The following is an 18,788-nucleotide window of genomic DNA, read 5'->3' on the forward strand; positions in this document are numbered from 1 at the left end:
GTCCTGCATCTAAGGCTGTAACCAAACCAAAACAACCAACATGAAAACAACAGTCACAGTCAGGTCTTTGTCTGAAAAGGTGGATACAATCTTCTGGCCTGTTGCCAGTGAAAGCAGTTGTCCTGTGACGTCAGTTGTTTGCTTACTTACGTCCTGAATTAACAAAGTCCATTTGTTAAAAGTAAGAATGCAAAAAGCTTAGAAACGGCGTTATCTGACAAGCACCTTCATGAATTCAATTCTAAAATTGCACAGGCCTGCTGAAATGCATGAGAACTGTACCTGGGACACGTGCCCCTGTCAGAGCTCACGTGTCACAACACGAACAGTATAAACCCCACTCCAGATGTGTCCTCAAAGCCAGCTGAGATTTGTTTTTTAAAAAAGGACAAAAAAAAAAAAAAAAGGGAATAGGAGAGCAGACGCAGCTGTACCGCTCGGCGACCCCCACCGCGTGAGCGACACCGATTCGGCCCCGGGGCCGGGCAGGGCCGCGGGGCGGGGGCGATGCTCAGGGGCCGGCGGAGCGCTCGGACCCCCGCGCTGCGCCCGGCCCGAGCGGCCCGGCCCGAGCGGCCCGGCCCTCCCCGCGGCCCGGCCCGGCGCGCCGGGGAGGCGGCGCTGCCCCCCGGCTCCCCCAGCCCCGGTACCTGCGGCGAAGTGCAGCGGGCTGGACTTCCTGCCCGCCGTGTCCCGGCTGTTCACGTTCTCGGGCCGCACCAGCCGCTTGACCCGCTCCACGTCCCCGTTCCTGCAGGCCTCGAACAGCTCCCGGGCCGGCTCGGCAGCCGCCGCGCCGCAGCCCGGCGCTTCAGCCAGAGCGGCCGCGCCGCCCGCGCACCTTCGCCCCGCCATGCCCGGGCCGGGCCCCCGCGCAGCCCCCGCCGCTCCTCACGGCCCGCGGGGCTCCGCACGCGCTGCCGGGCGGGCGCTGCGCCCGGCGGAGGGATCCGGGCACCGCCGGCCTCGTGCGCAGGCGCGCGCGGCGGGAGCCTCCCAGCGCCGGGCCTCGGTGCTGCGCCGCCATCCCGGAGCCATCCCGGAGCCATCCCGGCCCGGGGCCGGCACTGCTAGCTCCCAGCATGGACGCCTGCGGAGTTGCGGGGGAAGCGACATAGCTCACATCACACAGCCTGTCTTTATCTGCCCTCTGCTCCGTTGTAAGGGATGATGAGGAGCACAAAAAATACAGCACTAGCGATTCCTCCCAGAAGAACAAATGTGCCTTTGCTGCTTTCAGTAATTAAATGTAGATTAGGAGGTGAAGACTGTTCAGGGGTTTTTTTTCCCCCTGCAAAACGTGTAAGACTGCATTTTGGTGTTAAATGGATTCATGATCCTTAAACAGTTACTTACACAGCAAAATAACGTGACTCCAAGGAAGCTGAGTGCTTGCATAATAACTATGGAATGGAAATTATACAACATAAATGACATAGTCTTTATTAATCTCGAAAAATAGAGATCAAAAAATGCTGTTAGTTGACTTTGCCAATTCAGGGTTTTGGAAGAGAACGGAAAGTGTCCCCCTCCCTCTAGTAAGCCTAATTGGCTTTGATGGGGAAGCCTGAGCCCAGACAGGACCGACTAGAAGAGGATTCAGGTGATAATTCTGAAATGTGTTGTTTTCCACTCACACCATATTGAAACACTTAACTTTGGAAAAGGTAATTGAATAGGGTCAGTAGCTTCCTGTTGCAGAGGCAGAAATGAGTACCTCCAAATTCAATTGAATTTGCAGACTACTGTTACATTAGGAAATTAAATGACTTAAGTACAAGGAAAGAGATCTAGCATATTTGTACAGACTAGTCACTTCCATTCTGTCAAACATCCCTGTCCCTGAAACATGGCAGTTACATCCAAATTTTCTCTCCGTGGTCCATGCTAATGCCTAAACTGTGCCCAGGATTTTTTGGTGGGAGATATAAGCTGTGCCAAGCCGTCACCATGCAGTAGTGACAGATCAATGTCTGATGCTCGTGTCTGCGTCCTGTTCAGTTTAGTAATTTACACATGGCCACAGCAGCAGTGTGACAGAAGAATGCAGCCAGCACCGGGGCAGAAACCACATGCTTTGACAAACATGTGATGCCTCGGTCATGTGTGTTTTCTGTAATCCCACTGTTTTCTCTGTGTCTCCATTTAAATTTCAAGCTGTGCTCAGCAGGCAGGGAATAGCCAGGCTATGGCCAGAGTCCCATCCATACATAATTCATCCACTGCTTTGCATGGAGCTGTAATGTTCCCACATAAGCTGTCACCAAATGTGGCTCATGGGCCTGCAGCTCTCTCAGACCTTCCCGACTTCTCCAAAGTATGCATGATGAGAACTTCCCTCCCTACCTGCGGGCTCCACAGACTGAAAAAAAGACTTGCAATGCTGCCATTTGTATCTCTTATTATCACCACTAGCATAGCTGGAAAAACTATACAAGCTTTTGAGTTCATAAACCTTTCTCCAGGCCTACAGCAGAAGTAGCAAATGCATGAACTTGACTGCTCTCATTTCAAAACTGAAGAAGGGACTGTGTATCTAGAAGTCTGTGGAAATGTAAATACAAACACATCCTGCTCCTCAGGGCTTCTAAGTAGTTTTAAATCCAGAACAATATTTCACTGCTCATGCTGGAGCACAATTATAAAGAGCATTAGAGAAATAAACTCTAAATTCTCTCCACATCACTATACCCAAAAGATACTATTATTCTAAATTAGCTATAGCCTGATTTCCTTTTCCAGCATGTCTTCATGATAGATTGAGTGTGAAACTATGGCAGGTCTTTATGAATGGAACAATTAAAAAAATATACTGTAAGAGCAGGATTCAATTAGCCTTGAATTAAAGGAGTCTCATCATATTTTAGGACTGGTGTATTAATAGCTTTCACAGTGAATTTTGAGATTCACCACACATAAACCCCTCCCACTTTTTATCTTGTTTATATATTTATTTTATGAGAAAATAATCTGTTAAATCCCATATTTTTCTTCTGTCTTCTGTACAATAGCATGGTTAGAAAACCATAGCTGAAATATATGCCAAATCCCACCCAATTATAGGGACTTTTCTAGAGGCAGCAGGGGGTTTGTAACCCACCTGTTATTAACCCAGCCTGAGAGGCTCATCCATTAACAGCTCAGAAACGTTTCACTGTTATTCCTTTTAGAGTAATTTATGGTCTACCAGTGGCCTCTACCTTTGCAGTGCATTTATGCTGGTGGCATAACCTGACAAAACAGAAACATGAAGTATTTTTGGAAGTGTGCTCAGTTTGTTTAGAAACATGCTTGATTGGTCACTAGAGGGCAGGAAAGGAAAGGAAAGGAAATAAGAAGGAAAGAAAAAAAAGGAAAAAATGAGGGGAAAAAAGTAAAAAGAAGGAAAGAAAAAAAAGAAAAAAATGAGGGGAAAAAAGTAAAAAGAAGAAAAATAAAAATAAATAGAAAAAGAAAGTAAAAGAGGAACTGTTGGGTATGGAAACACTAAGGCAGCCTTAAAAAATAAATCCTTTTCCTTGGGACATTAAGGTTTACTTATGGGGAGAGACGTTCATGCCACTCTACAAGGCAGTCCAACAGATTTAGGATTTTTGGCTGTCAGCCCTTCATGTTATGAGGATTTTCCAGTTCTTTCTAATTGGTCCCTGCAGTGCTTTGCCTTGCTCTTGGAAGCAAAGTAAAATGCTAGAATAAATAGAACATATCAAGAGTTCAGAAATTTAGCTTGTTCCAAAAGGAGAATGATTTTAAATTTATTCCACTTGAAGTGTTTCCAGATGAGACTTGGAAAAAAAGCCCGAACCAGGGATAATTAATGTGTACATCAGGAAACAATAAAACATTCCTATTTAAAAAAGAGTATGTTTTGGAGAGAAACAGAAGCTATCTGTTGTTTATTACTAAATTTTTATAACTATAAATAGAAACTTTCTCAGTGCAAGCTACTTTTTCTAATTGAAAAGAGAGGCCGATCAATTTAAGAAATACAAGCTCACTGCAAAATCAAAGCAGTACAGGCTGTACATCAGCGAATATTTGTAATACTGGATCTTTAAAAAACTTTCTCCCTTCCTCTTCTTATTTCATCCATCAAGTACTTTAGCTATGTGTCTTAAACGAGCAGGAACTAGTTCTTTTTCTCTGCCTGTCACTCATCTGTAGTTAGTGGTGTTTTATATGTGCCACCTTTGTTTTACCAGCAGATGGAGGTAAAGTGGAATAATTATAAAATGTTGTTCTGGAATAAGAAAGGGATTTTAAAAAACCAAAAAAAGGAAAGGAGACATGGAGAGGGTGAAATGTTGAGAGACTGAGCTTTTCAGAGAATAGCAAACACAAAGCCAAGCGGCCCCCCTCTAGGAGATGGGGATACAGTGTGAGTTGTAAGCAAGCTGTTATGGCAGGCCATTTAGTTATCAAAATACTGTATCTGCATATGCAGCAACCAAGATAATTGTTCAGCAGCTTCATGACCAGCTGTGGCAACAGCAGTTAGAGAAGATTCTTTTTAGCAATAGGGAGAAGCTTGTGATCCAGACACCAGCAGCACAGATAAGTGTATGAGAGTTCATGGAAACTAGATGACACAGAAAAAAAAGCCTTTGGTCCAGGATGCCTGTGGTTTGTTTAAAGTTATTCCAGTTTTCTGTCAAAAACTGCTAGGCAGAAACATGTCTAGAGGGCTTAAAGGGAGCTCTTGTTTGTTTTTCTCTAGTGCCTGGAACATTCTGGGATGACAGAGAGCTTTTTTAAAAGCATGGACTCTTTGCATGCAAAGCAGAATTACATGGGGTGCCAGCATGGGAACGTGGCAGAGGCCTGGGAAGTTGCTATTTTTTATTAGGAGGAAAACACAAGCAGCAGAGGAGCAGTAGGGCCAAAGATCAGGATTGACTGGGGATGCCAGCAAAACAGATTACTCTGTGTCTCAAATAGGTATAATAATATGAAAACGCTAAAAGCAATTAAAGGCAAACTAGAGTATTTGTCCAATCATGAAATTAATTTTTTCTGAAGCCAATCAAAAGAAAAAAAAAATCGTGGGCTAATTAGGTTATAATCTGTGTAGAACTGACTGAGATAGTAATAAGGAAAGAGCAATTCTCTTGAAAAATCATCTTAAGGGAGAATATTTCAGAGGAGCAACCAACAACTAGCAAGAGACTCTCTGTGTATTTAAATTGCTGTTCAAGTGACATTTTATTATCAAATTTCACTTTTTTTTTCTGTCCCAATTAAAAGCAAAAAAATAAAAAGGTTTTGTGGAGGTTCAGACATCTTCACAATCTATCCTGGGCATTTAACAGAAGTGTCCAGGTCTTCCAAGTAATTGACAAAGCAGGCAGGTTTCTCAGTGTTGTACTCCTAATTGCCCTTTGAAGCACTGTACCTCTTTCCACTGATAGCATAAGAAGTCTCTACTTTTAATTTGGATACCTAAATTGGTTGCCTGTAGTATGTAAATACCATACAGAGCAGGCAGTGTGAAGGAAAGCAAAGAAGAAACTAAATGTAATATTTTTTTAAGAAAGCATTAGTGTGCTACTCCAAATAGTTGCACATAGATCGTCAAGTTGTTATTTCAGGACAGATCTTTGAGAGGCAATTTCTCAACAATTCAAATGATGGCTTCTTGGAACAGCTAGTTCCACAGTCCAGGCAAAAAATAGGGAAATGAACAGGCTATTCTTGACTTAAGCCTAAGAAAAACAGTTACTTCATTTAAGAAGTTCTTATGGTTTCACCATGAAGTAATAATTGTCAAATCCAGTTAATATTCAGTATTTCTGATGGAGGGCTCCTGCTGAAAAGTAGTCCATGGCAGTGATTCAGAAGAGGAATTGTGATGAGAAGAAGGAATGTCATTACAGTGGTATTAAAATCAGATCTAAAACCATTAAAATCCTAAGACTTCCTGAGAAGAATATATTTATGCAGATCTTTAACTGAGTTACAGAAAGTAGGAAACATGTTCAAATGGTTGTTGGAGTCAGACTCTAATGGTCACAAATTTTCAGTAAAAACCTATAAAAATAAATAAAAAAAAAAAAAGAGGATTACGAGAAGTGAACACAGTTATGTATATGTCCTACTAAGCATAAGTTATCAGGAGCTAAACCAACATTAAAGCTAGAAATTTCTCCTTAGGGAGAATTTTTCCCACACCTTAAAATTCATTATAACCAGTAATGTCTCAAAAAGAGTAGAGTACATTTTGTGAGGGATATTCTTTTATGAAAAAAGTGCTCCATTAGGACAATTCTTTTGTTCCTGCAAGCAAGGTTTAAAATCTCCATCCAAAGATATTTTTAACAGAAAAATCCCATAATACTCAAATATTTACCAGGTAAAGATATTTGCCTTCCTACCTGAATCCAGAGTAGACAGCCACACTGCATATAAGTGGCTAATCCTCACTTGAGAGACATCTATTTCATTAATTTGTTCCATGAGTCAATTGAATACAGAATCTCTTTATCAGACCTGAGATAAAAAAAAAAGCAACAGAACTGCTGGTTATACCTTAAAGTTAATGAAGAATTGGGTCTAAAAAAAGTTTAAAAACACCGAGTAGTCAGAAAGTTCTGAAACAATTGTACACTTGAACAGTCTTGAAAGCAAACTAAATTGCAAAAGTAAATTAACAGCCCTTAATCTGGCAACATTTTGAGACTCTGTGACATAGATCTCTATTTTTGTATGTATTACCTGACTAAATATGTGCAAGAAGAAGAATCTTGCACCAGTTTCACTGGTGCTTTACAAAAGGCTTATTGAATTTTACACTGGAGTTTATTCAAACATGTTAAAAGTAAAATGTCTTGAGCATCATTGCCACACACACACAGAACCCATGAGTAAAGCAATTTTTAAATAGAATAGTAAATTGGTTGGCTTTGTTTATTGTCAATATTATACATTTAAAGGATGGGAAAATATTAGCGAATTAAGTATTGTTGGTTTCCATCGTAGCTGAGTGACATAAATGCATGGGAACATACCATTCATTTATGTATATACACAGCCTTTCTCTGGATTTTGTGTTTTTTAGCAAGAGAAAGAAAATTTTAAGCACTTTATTCAGGTAGTTTATTCTGGGATTATTTCTGTGATCCACTTTTTTTTCTGGAATTATTATAAGCAACTGAGATGTTTCTTCTATACAGTTTATAGGAAGCCTTATAGCAATAATTTATATCTTTATTCGTCCATGGAAGATAATTTTTCCCATTCATTCCAGAAAATTACTGATTTTATTCTTGTATCAAAGATGCCTTGATTGTTGAAATGTTGTCTTATGGTCACTCTCAAGATCATGGGTACACAGTGATGTAATCTGACTGCCTAAAAATAATAAATGGTGCTTGTATTTCACTTGGGACTGTGATTATTTAGCATGGCACTGTGTACTTGGCCAGTACAGCCAATGCCTAATACCTGATAAATTCCTCATTAAATGGCAACTTTTTAAAGCGTATAGGGTAATTCTGTGTCATAAGGATTTTAGGAGCTATCTGGGAAATATATTTAAAAGTTTTCCTTTTTGTACTTTAGAGGTTACTGAATACATTTCTTTATAATTAAAAGGTAGGTCCTTTTTACTTTACATAATTATATAAATGCTATTACTGCTAAGGTGAAGTTATGCAAGATGTCATTTCAACAGCAAGGTTACTTGGGGTTAGAACTAAATATATCTCAGCTTCTGTCTCTCTGGAATTGTTCCACGAGTGTGAGTGGTCATCCTTCTCTCTTTCCTTTTCAATTCTTTGCCTCATCTGGCCAGGCCCTTTGGTCTTCAAGATGAGAAATATTTAACTGAGTCTCCTACCTCACTTTTCCAGAAAATGCCCAGTGGGAGCCTATTTTACTTCCAGATCTACCTCATGACTTGAACAACTTCAAGACTGGAAACAGAACAGATGAATGGAAGATTAGACTGGTGTGGAGAAGCAGGCATGATTAAGATCTTAAAACCCTGAAGACATTTGAAATGCTATCACTGCACACAATATGTGTGCACACAAATGAAGGTCCCATAGGCATCTAACAGTGAAATGGCTTTCTCACATTAGGTTACTAACCGGTTTTCTTCAGAAATAATTTCACTGATGGTCCTTTTTCTGCTGTCTAGACAGCTCATGGGGCAGAGCTACTGCTGTCTTCCTCAATACTGTCCTTGCATGGAAACTATTCAGTGTGGACCAGAACAGCCCTTGCAATTTGGATGACATAAGACCCAGATGTTCTTGTGGCCCTCTTAGCTTGTAAACAAAAGTCCTCTGCAACAGATAAACATGACACAACTTGGCCTAATTTGTATTTGATCCAAGATAAACGGTATTCCTTGGAAAAAAAAATATGGAATGCATGCTAGTTACTAGGGATCTTAAATTGTAGGCAAACATACTATCATTTGAGTCAGTTTGACACAACCAGCAAAGTCAGCCATGCATTCAGAAGGGTGCAGAGCACTGTAGAACTGATGACAGCACATGCACAAATGGCTCAGGGGTTTTCTTCTCTGCTCAGGCACTTTATAACTTTATAGTTAATAATGCTATTAGGAATATCGGTTTCCATTTTTATAGCTACATTGAGTGATCCAAAAACAGTCTGTGCTGCAGCAAAGATCTGAGAGGCCACAGTGCAAATTTACCAGAACAACTGATACATGCCTGTCTTCATTTTATCCAAGACAGAGCAATTACAAGTGAGAAAAAATCAGGAGGTATTAGGAATCCTCCAATTTAGCCAAAAGAGCTTTTAGCAAAACAAACTTGGAATAAAATAAAATTGTACTTTTTCTAAGCAATTCTCACTGGGCATCTACTCAGGTTATACAGAGAGGGCAGCTGTGGAAGGTTGGATTTACCTTATCAAGAGTGTGAAGTAGAAACTGTCCCTTGCATCTAACAGCACAGTAACATCATCTTCTAGGGGAGAATTGGTCTGCTTTTAGCAGAGATGTCATAGAGTCCTATAGATGTAGCCCACCTTGGCTAAGAGCTGAAGTAGTCATTTTTTCCCCATGTGGCCTAGTTCTGTCTAGCAATGTATTGGAATATTTGGAGTAGCCATGTTGACTTACATAGAGAGACCTGCTTATCGGAAGTTCAGTAACACACCTAAATGCTTTGCTAATTAAGCCAGTCAGCTGCCAGTCCCTTTAGGATAGGAGAAGAATCTGGAGGCTTTGCTTCTGCGCTGGCAGAAGAGAGGGAGAGAAAGAAATAAATCTACTATAGATTCCCTTATCTAACATTCCTTGGCACTGTATTATTTATTTGTGGACAGATTTATAATGTACTTTGATGCTGAGCTCATAAAATTCTTTAAAGGAATATTTAATAAGTCCCTGAAGACAAGAACCAGAAATCAGAAGACATTATGCTTCAGAATAGTAAGAAATGATTCATGCAACTTACATTGCTCAAAAAAGCTATGGGAAACCATACTGGTTAAATCTAAATTATGCATTAATGGCCACCCTGAGACCGCTCTCTAAAGCAACATCCTTGTCCAGCAGATGCTGACTTGGAAGCTTGGGTTAAGACATGATGTGAGCTGGTGTCTCACAGTGCACAGGGCCACTAATGCTGCAGGCTGTAAGGAACTTGTGAGGCAGCAGGATGGATGGAAGATGGGCAGGGAGTATGACACTGCTGTGTGGACTCCTGCAAAACAGCTATCTTGTCTTTTTTATCGAGGTAATTACCCAGTTGGGATGGTAGAAGAGTTCACTGTAGGTGTGGTAAGAGCTGATTCAAGGATGAAAGAGGAGTGAAGTCGAAGCAGATGTTCTGTGAAGTGATATTAGAACCACACGAATAGTTCTATTGGCAGAATGGAGTAGTCCTAGCCTTGCTATTAATATTAGTCTGATCAGAAATGTGTGAACTCTAAGCTATGTTCCCACACAGGCCAAGCTCACACTGTTACTCAAGATAGAGATCCGTATGTATGGACAGAAGTCAGCTTGGCACAGCACTGAAGCTCCTCCTTTAGGACAGCAGCCTGAAGAACCAGATTTAACCTTTAGTTACTGACTTACTTTGGAAATATACTTTATCTTGACAAAGAAACAAGGAATCCAAGATTGTGTGTTTGTGTTTTGAAATTGCCTGGTTACTGATTCTTTTTAATTTCTAAGTTACACTTTGTCCAAATACTTTAGACAGATTTATTGGCAGGGGTTTTTTTTTTTTTTTTTTTTTTTTTTTTTTTTTTTTTTTTTTTAATCAGGCAAACTGCCAGTGTCCGCTTTTAAACCCCTGCTTCTGCTCTAGCTGTTCCCAGCACAAATGGGAAAGCTTAGGTGACTTTATACTCTTTGGACAGGCATTCCAAATTCAAAATGTCACAAAGCTTGATAGAGCCCCTCTGTGTCTATATTGGGAGGAATTGTGTAAAGCAGCTGGATATGTGGTTATTGCGAGTAATGGCAAAGTCTGCTGCTCTTTTTAATTCTGATGCCAAGCACCCTGATAAATCTTAGAACATGGTACCATTTGGAAACCCTGCCTTCTGTCCATTGTTTAGGGAAAAAGAAGTTCAATGAAGAGAAACCACCATAAACATACGTGAATTATGTGTCAAGAAGTTTAAAACCAGAAATTTAAAATCAGTGAAAGACCTTGATTTTTCAGGCCAATATGGTGCTTTTTTAATGCTAAAAACTGCAATAGAAATATGGCTAGCAAATTAAATTATAATTCTGCACACAGGCTATTTTTGTACCCTTTTCTTTTGCAAAACACCACAGCACTTAAAATTACTAAATGAAACTATTTACATAAATGTTAACCAAGAATCCCAAACAATAAAAAACTCCATATAAAAAAAGTCTAAGAATTTTTTGAATTTTGGGAGGTCATGTGGAAATATTTTCACCAGTGTCTGACAATTATCTGCACCTTGTGGCTACTTAATAAGAAAAATTATATTCCTTCTCTTTTAGGAAAAAGTATGTTTGCAAAAAAAAAAAAAGCCCCAAACAATAATAACCTTTCCAGGGACTGGTCACAGAGAAAGACCTCCCATAATTTCTTGGTACCTTGACTAGTGTTCATTTCACATTCTATCTTTCAATTCAAGGATCTCTAAACAACTTCTTAACTAGCAAATTTTCTGTCAGCTATTGGAAGGTTTTAAGTTATCAAGTGATTAACAAGGAAAAATATGGAAGACATAATGGAATTTGTTTTTCTGTTTGAAGCTTAGCTTGAACTGGTTGTGTTGTGTACCAACGACAACTTGACAGGGGCATGGACATTCCAGGCTAAATTCAGAAGGAATTCAGGGCCACAGCGACCTGCAGGGATTTATTTGAATGTTCTTTTCATTTGCTATGTGCTTTTTATTATCTTATGTCAGTCTTCCAAGTTTATCTATATGAAACTAACAGACTCCTATTTTTAAGTTGCTTCTGAATATGGTGTAGACACTTTCCTTTAAATTGCATGTTAATAGTTGTGCATTTGTGCTGCCAAATTGGCACGTGTTTGCAGCAGACCAAGTGACATAGGAACCTTGTTTTTGCACCTGGTGTGTTAGCATACGGTAAGACTAAATCACTGATTGTGTGAGGCACCTCTTTGGAGCTCACAGGCTGCTCACCTTGTAAGCTGCCTCTCAGCTGCAACTGAGAACAAGAGTGCTCTTAGTCATTTTGCAGGACAAAGGAGTTCATCTTAAGTCCTGCTCTGTCTTCAGCAAACCCCTAACATGACCCTAAATTACTTACAAAGACTTACTGAATCAATTCTTGCCTGTCCTCTGTTAGCTACAAGTGAGAGGAGGCAAGGATGAATCTGATCTCTTCCCCTTGTGTCCTCTGGGCAAGGATGGCACATTGAATCCCCTATTATATTCCCTCAAGTGACCTGCCTTGCCTCAGTCCAGGGATGAGTTTTCCAGTGTGGAGAGTTTGTTGTGCAGATATGTGAGCCCAGCCCCAAGACTAGCACACGGAGCTGTTAGACACTCGTGATTAGCACAGCTCCTCTAACTGCAGGGACAAAAAAAAAGAGGTGGAAGGAGGAATAGGATGTCAGGAAAACGTGCCTCTTAAAATGTCATGTGTCATTTTAGCTGTCACCTTTACCTAAATTTTGTGCTGCATCACTTGAGGCACAAGTTGGAGGAAACAGTAAAGGAAGGGCAGTGGCCAACATCACCTTTGAATTAGAGACCTTGTGCTTAGCACTCTCAAGGACACTAAAAGTTTTTGGTTTTTTTTCTAATAACACCCAAGATCGAATTTCTATCAGAGTAATGATGTTTAGATAAACTCAAATGTGCCTACAAAACACTTGCCTGCAGTGAAAATACAGAATTTATGAAGACTTAAAATTTCCCTTCATATTTAGACAATGTATCTAAATTATTTTTTTCTTGGTTCTTTCTTGGCACATGTTACATTTAAACTATGACATATATGATGGGAGAAAAGGACCAATATGGACTGGCAGTGCTGCTTTCTGGGTCCCCTTTGAAGAAAGTATATGACCCCATAAAAATAAGGCTCTGTCATAGCCATTCCAGGACTCTGCCCAGAGACAGAAGAAAGCTTCTGAGATACAGAGCCTCTAGCCCAACTTTTTCCTAGCTTGACATCCATTTTTTTCCATCATGATTTCCTCCCGCTCTCTGCCTCCTACTCCAAGTTAAACCAAATTTAGTAGGTAATTCCAGACATTCCTATTCAAAAGTGTTGCCTGGCAGGATATCAGTGCCCTGTTTTTCAGATTAAAAAAGAGCAAGCAAACTAAGCATTTTCTCAGGATGTATGGTTGTATCTCTCTCACCCTGTCTAAATCCATGCACATGCTTTTTTCATCAGCCATCCTATCATCGGCCCTCTGAGCCAGGCTAGCAAAGGCAAATTTAAGGTGGTTGAGTAGGCAATTATCTGCAAGAGTGAAGTCTCAGTGAGTTATTGAATTCATCTACTCAGAAGAATTAGGAAGAAAACTGGGTTTAGATTTGATACTGTATATCAACAATGGAGACACAATACATTTTGGTAGTAATTAAAATACTGTGTGACATAGCAGCACCTCAAAGAGTTCTACGGTAGTTTGGCTCCAAGCTGTTGGCGTGTATAGAGTTTGGTTTATCTGTAAGTCATGTTTCCTTCCTGCTGTAAAATCTTGCTCTAATTCAGATCTTTGACCACCTAACTCTTTTGGTAAGGCATGGAAATATCATCATTCCACTGTTAAAATTACACCGATACGAATCTGCAGGGAAAGTAGGTTTGCTCAGCTGGTCTGCTGAGCCACTCCTTCTTCCATAAACAATACAGACAGATGAAGTAAATGTTAGGCAACACTTCATGAAACGGTAAGTTTTTTGTGGCATTTCTTTTCAGCATTACAACAGATTTGAGTTGGTTTTTGCCACTGGATCTGATTAAATTATGCTGGTACTGAAGTACAGAAACCCACAGATTCAAAGGAACCCCACGCTCTGTTAAATTTCTGCAAACTATTGTGGCTCTGGGGATGATGCACAGTGAAAGTATAATTGTCCCTAAACTTGGAACACATCCCACTGAATGTGTTTCTAAGCATCATCTTGCCCCATCACGAAAAGACTGGTAGGAGTTTCAAGTGGGAGTTCCCACCTTTGTTATTAGTTAGCATTGTAAGGGTTACTCACTGAGTGTGGTAACATTGTTCAGGGAAAGATCTTCAGGAGCATAATTACTCTTTCAAATTCATATGGATAAAGAAAGGAAATGATCCTAAGAACAGAGGACCTCAAAGAACCACGAAAGCAAGAGAATATATCTCTACTGACTTAGCTGAGAACGTATCATTAGAAATGTCAGCCAGAGAATCATGGCAGGGACTTTTTATATTTACATGGTAGATGTTATTCATGCTTCACACCAGTCTGATGTGCTTACACTGGAGTAGGTCTCATGCAGTTTCATTAGGAACAGCTGGTTTTTTATCAACTTTTCATCCAACTCTAATAGGTTTATACAATTTAAACAAAATAGAGATTAATGTCTTATTTTGCTGAAAATGGTAGAAAGAACATTTTGCTAACTTCAGTAAACTGATGTAAAAATAAAAACCATAAATGTCTGAGGCTAGGAAGCTTCCTGTCTTGGACAGAATGACTTTTTCCTGACAGAAGGATTAATTTGCCTTCATTTTTGTATATGGCTATCATAAAAACCAGGGCACAAGCATAAGCCTGGAATAAAAAGCTGTAGTATGCTATCGACTACATCACATGTTTTTAAAGTTCCATGTGCTGTTTGAAAACACAGAGGACAAAACAAATACTATATCACTTGCAAGACTTATAACAAGGGATGGTAGAAGTAGGACACACTGGAAGAGACATTAAATGATAATAACTCTAAAGGTGATCCAGATCTTTTGATTTAGAACAAGATCAATTACAGAAAGCATAGCCAAGCTCTTGTGCACAGCATCTAGACAGATGATTTGACAATACTGTAGAATATGTTTAGACTTGTGAAGCTTTAGGAGGTAGTATGTGAATCAGCATTCTTGGTATTTGGATGAACAGATAATGAATCATCACTTCTCTTCCTCTATCTGCACTTACACTGTGTTACATAAAAGGGCCAGGTATACTATTTTATTTTCTGGTATTACACCTGCAGGGCATGCATAACCTGATTTTGAAGCTAGCAACCCTGATAATAGGGTGTAATTTCTAAAAGAGAGACATTCCATTGACCAACACCCCATCCTGCTTTCAACATTGTTGTGCTATGAGTAGCAGAGAAGTTTCTCCTTAAATACCTTCTTCATGGGATATTCAAATGCAGACTGCATAAATTATGAATATGGCTATTATCTGGAGAAGCCAAATGTGTACTATATGATGGCGGTAATAAAATGAATGCATCATTTCTGTGCTACCTGTTTTATACAGAACTAGAGTTTATTCTCTTTCATGATCACTGCCCTGAGAAAAAAAGCTACCAATGGAGCAACTTTTCTTTCCCTTGCGGTACAGAGAGATTTTAAAAGTTAGTAATTTAAATGGGATGGAAAAAGATTTATTGTGTATTTTACTTCCCTCCATTCCCTCACTTGCTCCCAAAGGACAGAACCACAACTTCCTCTCCCATCACAGCCATTTGATATGGCCAGGCCGTGGGTTGGTGACAGCCAGCTCCTGTCCTATGAATAGACTGAAAAGTGCCTTGACTAGACTCTGTCTCTCTGAGCCTCTCCTGTTAGAGCTATGCATCTTTGCATACATAAATATACTGCAGAGAAATATAAGGGTGTGTAAAAAAAGATCAGGAACTTCAGGATGGGTTTTCCCTAACCTTGGAGAAGGACATGAATGCCATGCCACTGATGCCATGTGTTATTTTGTGTCCCATCTCACTCTCTGCAAAGGGATCCTTGATAGAACTACTTGATGAAGGCAAAGAGAAAGGTTGGCTTTGTTTTTAACATGTTTTTTAAATGTTATGTTTCCAAGAAACATTCTGTTGAACATTTGTTCCTTTAAACATTAGAACTTTGTTAAAAAGAAAAATTTCTAACTACCTCTGGGTTAAGAGAAGCTTTTTCCTTTCTCCTAGTTGGAATAAAAAGAGACTTCCTTTTCCTCCCCAACACATTCAGTGATTTCTCTTCAGATGAAAGCCGTCAACTCCTCATACCCTTAAAGTGTACATTATGACTAGGAAATGCAGGTCTGTCACCAAGGTGAGATCCCTGCCTTTGCAGCAGAGTGAAGAGTAGATGAAGTTAGTGCATGAGCTGTGTTTTTCTCAATGAACAAAGTCCATTCAGTTGCCTGGTTAACACAATTTGGTTAAAAAGAACTAGCCAGGAAGGATGTGTAGGGGTTAGGTTTGCATTTGAGCACCTTAAGTGCAGGGGAAGGTCACCAAGATGGTTAGTGGCCTGGAATGTGCTGCAGAAAGTGAGACTGAGGGAGATGACTTTGCTGAACTTGAAGAAAAAAAGTTAGAGTGGGTCAGAGTGCAGCCTCCCACTACCTAAGAGGGAACAGAAAGAAGATGGAGCCAGACTTTTCCTTGAGATGTACAGCAAAAGGAAAAGAGGCAGTGGTCACATGTTGCAGAAAAGGTATTCTAGACAGATAAACAGAAAAAAATTACAAGAGTGGTTAGCACTGCCACAGGTTCTCTAGAGAAGCTGTGGTCTCTCTGTCCTTGAAGGTATTAAAAGCTCAGCTGGACAAGCAACCTGAGCAGCCAGATCTAAGTTTGAAGCTAGTCCTGCTTTGAGGAGGAGACTGGATTATGTGACCTCAAAAGGCCCATTGCAACCTCCATTATTCTGCGACTGCAATTCTCCAGAGAAGCATGCAAGCTTATTCTCACCAATTAAAACCATTTTAAAGCTTGCAAAACTTACTGTAAGCATTATTGCATATATGGAGCAAGCACATTTTGACAGTAAACCATCTGTGTTCTGGGAAGCAGCATCTAAGAATAACACAAAGAAACCAATTTATTGCAAATATGTTATTTAGGCCACAAATCTTTCTACACTCAGCACCATAACTATTCCCCCTTCCACTGCAGGATGAAAGACAACTGATGATGTTACAGCACTTGGATTGAAGAGCTTCATTCTTTCCAGCAAATCTAAAATTGAAGTGAATGTATGCATGAAATCTGACCTCTGTGAAAGGGGGGAAATATACATTCATATACATATGTATGCTGCACCCAAAAAGGGATAACTAGGTCAGATCCTGGGAAACTCAGATTTTTTGTCTGAAGTGGTTAGAAATCAAACTAAATCTGAAATAGAAAAGATTCATTCATTCATCTCTTAGACCTATGACATAGGGGAGCTTTTTCCCCACATAGAAAATCCAAGAAAAACTTGGCACAGAATTTCAGTCTACTGATTTCCAAGCCCCATTCTTCCCTTGTGATACACAATACAAAAAGGACCTTGTCAGAGAACTTAAAATAAAGAAATGGATCATGTCTCTTGGGTGGCAGAACAAGAAAAACAGTGTTACTCAGACCCTTCGAGGGCTTCTAAACACTGTGTGAACATCTTGCAGCTGTTAGTTGGGCCACTGTCAGATATAGCAATGCCTATTCAGAATGAAGGTTTTATTCAACATAAATGTTATGGGAATGGAAATCATATTGAATAATCATGTGGCTCCTGCAAGTCTGTAGGGAACTGTGCACATGTGGATAAAAAAATCCCACTTTTCCTTGAGAGATTGCAAAGAACGAGAATACTTCCCACATAGCTGATGGAAGTGTCTGCTCAACCAACATTTGCCTGTTCACACAGCATTAAGCAAATTGCACAAAGCAGCATTTCACTTACTGTTTTCTTTGGAAAAGACTATTCAGTAGAGGTAATTCCTTCACCTGGGCCAAGGAAAAAAAAAAGAGAATAAACACTGATAATCTACACACAGCAACATGATTTATATTTATAAAATGTTTGGCCACAGATTATCAAGGTTCAACGATCTTGGGTGTGTGGTTAAAAATAAAGTTCACAAAAAATGGAGAAAAAGAATGTTGTAATATTGAAATACTGCATTTATTTCAGACATCTAGGAGAGCCTTTGTATTCTCAAAAGCGAAACTGGTCTGTATTTATAAGCCAAATTTACACTCATGTATAAAATATATGTATGTATTTTGTTTTCTGCACTCTTGTAAAAAACTCAATGGAAAGTTCAGGTTATTCCAAGAATGAATACCTACATTTATGCTCTTCCTTCTTTCAGTTTTCTTTCCCTTTTTACTCTGTGTTGCAGCAATTTATAAATAATGTGGCACTGTCTTTATTTCATCTTACTACATACTAGCTAAGCAATTATACTTCTAAAAGGCTGCATTTTGCATAAAATCAGTATAAGGAATTTTGCTCAAAATATCCTGAATCTAATATAATCACATTACATTAAACATTTGAGCAGCCTGAGATATATTTTCTTGCTTTTTCTATGTCCCTTGTTTCAGAAAGCAATGCACTGCTCTTCCACTATACATTTTCAAAGTGATGACTCATCTACAATTGACTAATCTATCATTAATCAGACTTAACAAGATTAGACATTTTAAATCAATTTCTAGCTTCTAATTCAGTTCAAAGGTTTCAGTTTCAAGGAATTGAAATGCCTTAAATTTAAATGTCTTTGAATTTAACCTTACAAAGTTCCAAGAGTGGCAGGAACTTGAACTACTGACTGAAATAGAGTGAGACCTAGACCCTCTACCAATGCCCGAAGAGTTAGACCCATGTCCTGTTGCTGTAAGAAAACATAAACCCCATCCATCTTTGTGTGTGCATTTGGCTGCATGTTGCTTGCCCCTCTCTAGGGGATGGTTGTGGCAGTATTGCAGTGGGGGCAGTGCAATATTTTTTCCCAGACTTTCTCTGATTTGCCTATTAACAAGTGACCACAATTTACAGGTATCTCAGTGAAGGGTTCCCAAAGGCTGGAGCATGTTAGATCTGGTTGAACACCCCCCCAATCATGAGAAATGGGCTAATAAAAATTCTAAAAATATCAAAAATTTATTTCTTCCTGTATGGACTGTGCCGGTGCTGAAGAAATCCCTAAAACAATAACAGAGTTTCCCAGGACTAGTTTCCTTGGTATATATTCCCAACCATTAGTAATTTTCAAAGTTCACCAAACGGTTTTGAGAAGCAAGTAAGGAATATAACCTTCTAGTAAGACTTAGTAAGACTTCTGCTCAGTGTATTTCATCAGGTAAATCATTAAAAGTAATTTTTAATTTTCAAAGGCTTACAGGC

General features: G+C 39.6%; 1 protein-coding gene and 1 long non-coding RNA gene across 2 annotated transcripts in view; both read right to left on the bottom strand.

Annotated features, from left to right (window-relative positions):
• Positions 1-855, bottom strand: part of TNKS2 (tankyrase 2) — a 29,327-nt gene extending 28,472 nt beyond the window's left edge. The window contains exon 1 of the mRNA XM_032115754.1: positions 651-855. Coding sequence (XP_031971645.1) covers positions 651-855 — 205 coding nt within the window. The remainder of the gene's footprint in view (positions 1-650) is intronic.
• Positions 856-4,911: 4,056 nt separating this feature from the next.
• Positions 4,912-17,382, bottom strand: LOC116447574. The gene is made up of 3 exons (XR_004241598.1): positions 17,340-17,382; positions 6,372-6,486; positions 4,912-6,027 (listed from the first exon to the last, which is right to left on the bottom strand). It is a non-coding gene; the product is annotated as an uncharacterized LOC116447574 (long non-coding RNA).
• Positions 17,383-18,788: the final 1,406 nt, after the last annotated feature.

This window comes from Corvus moneduloides, chromosome 8, assembly GCF_009650955.1.
Source record: "Corvus moneduloides isolate bCorMon1 chromosome 8, bCorMon1.pri, whole genome shotgun sequence".
Taxonomy (NCBI): Eukaryota; Metazoa; Chordata; class Aves; order Passeriformes; family Corvidae; genus Corvus; species Corvus moneduloides.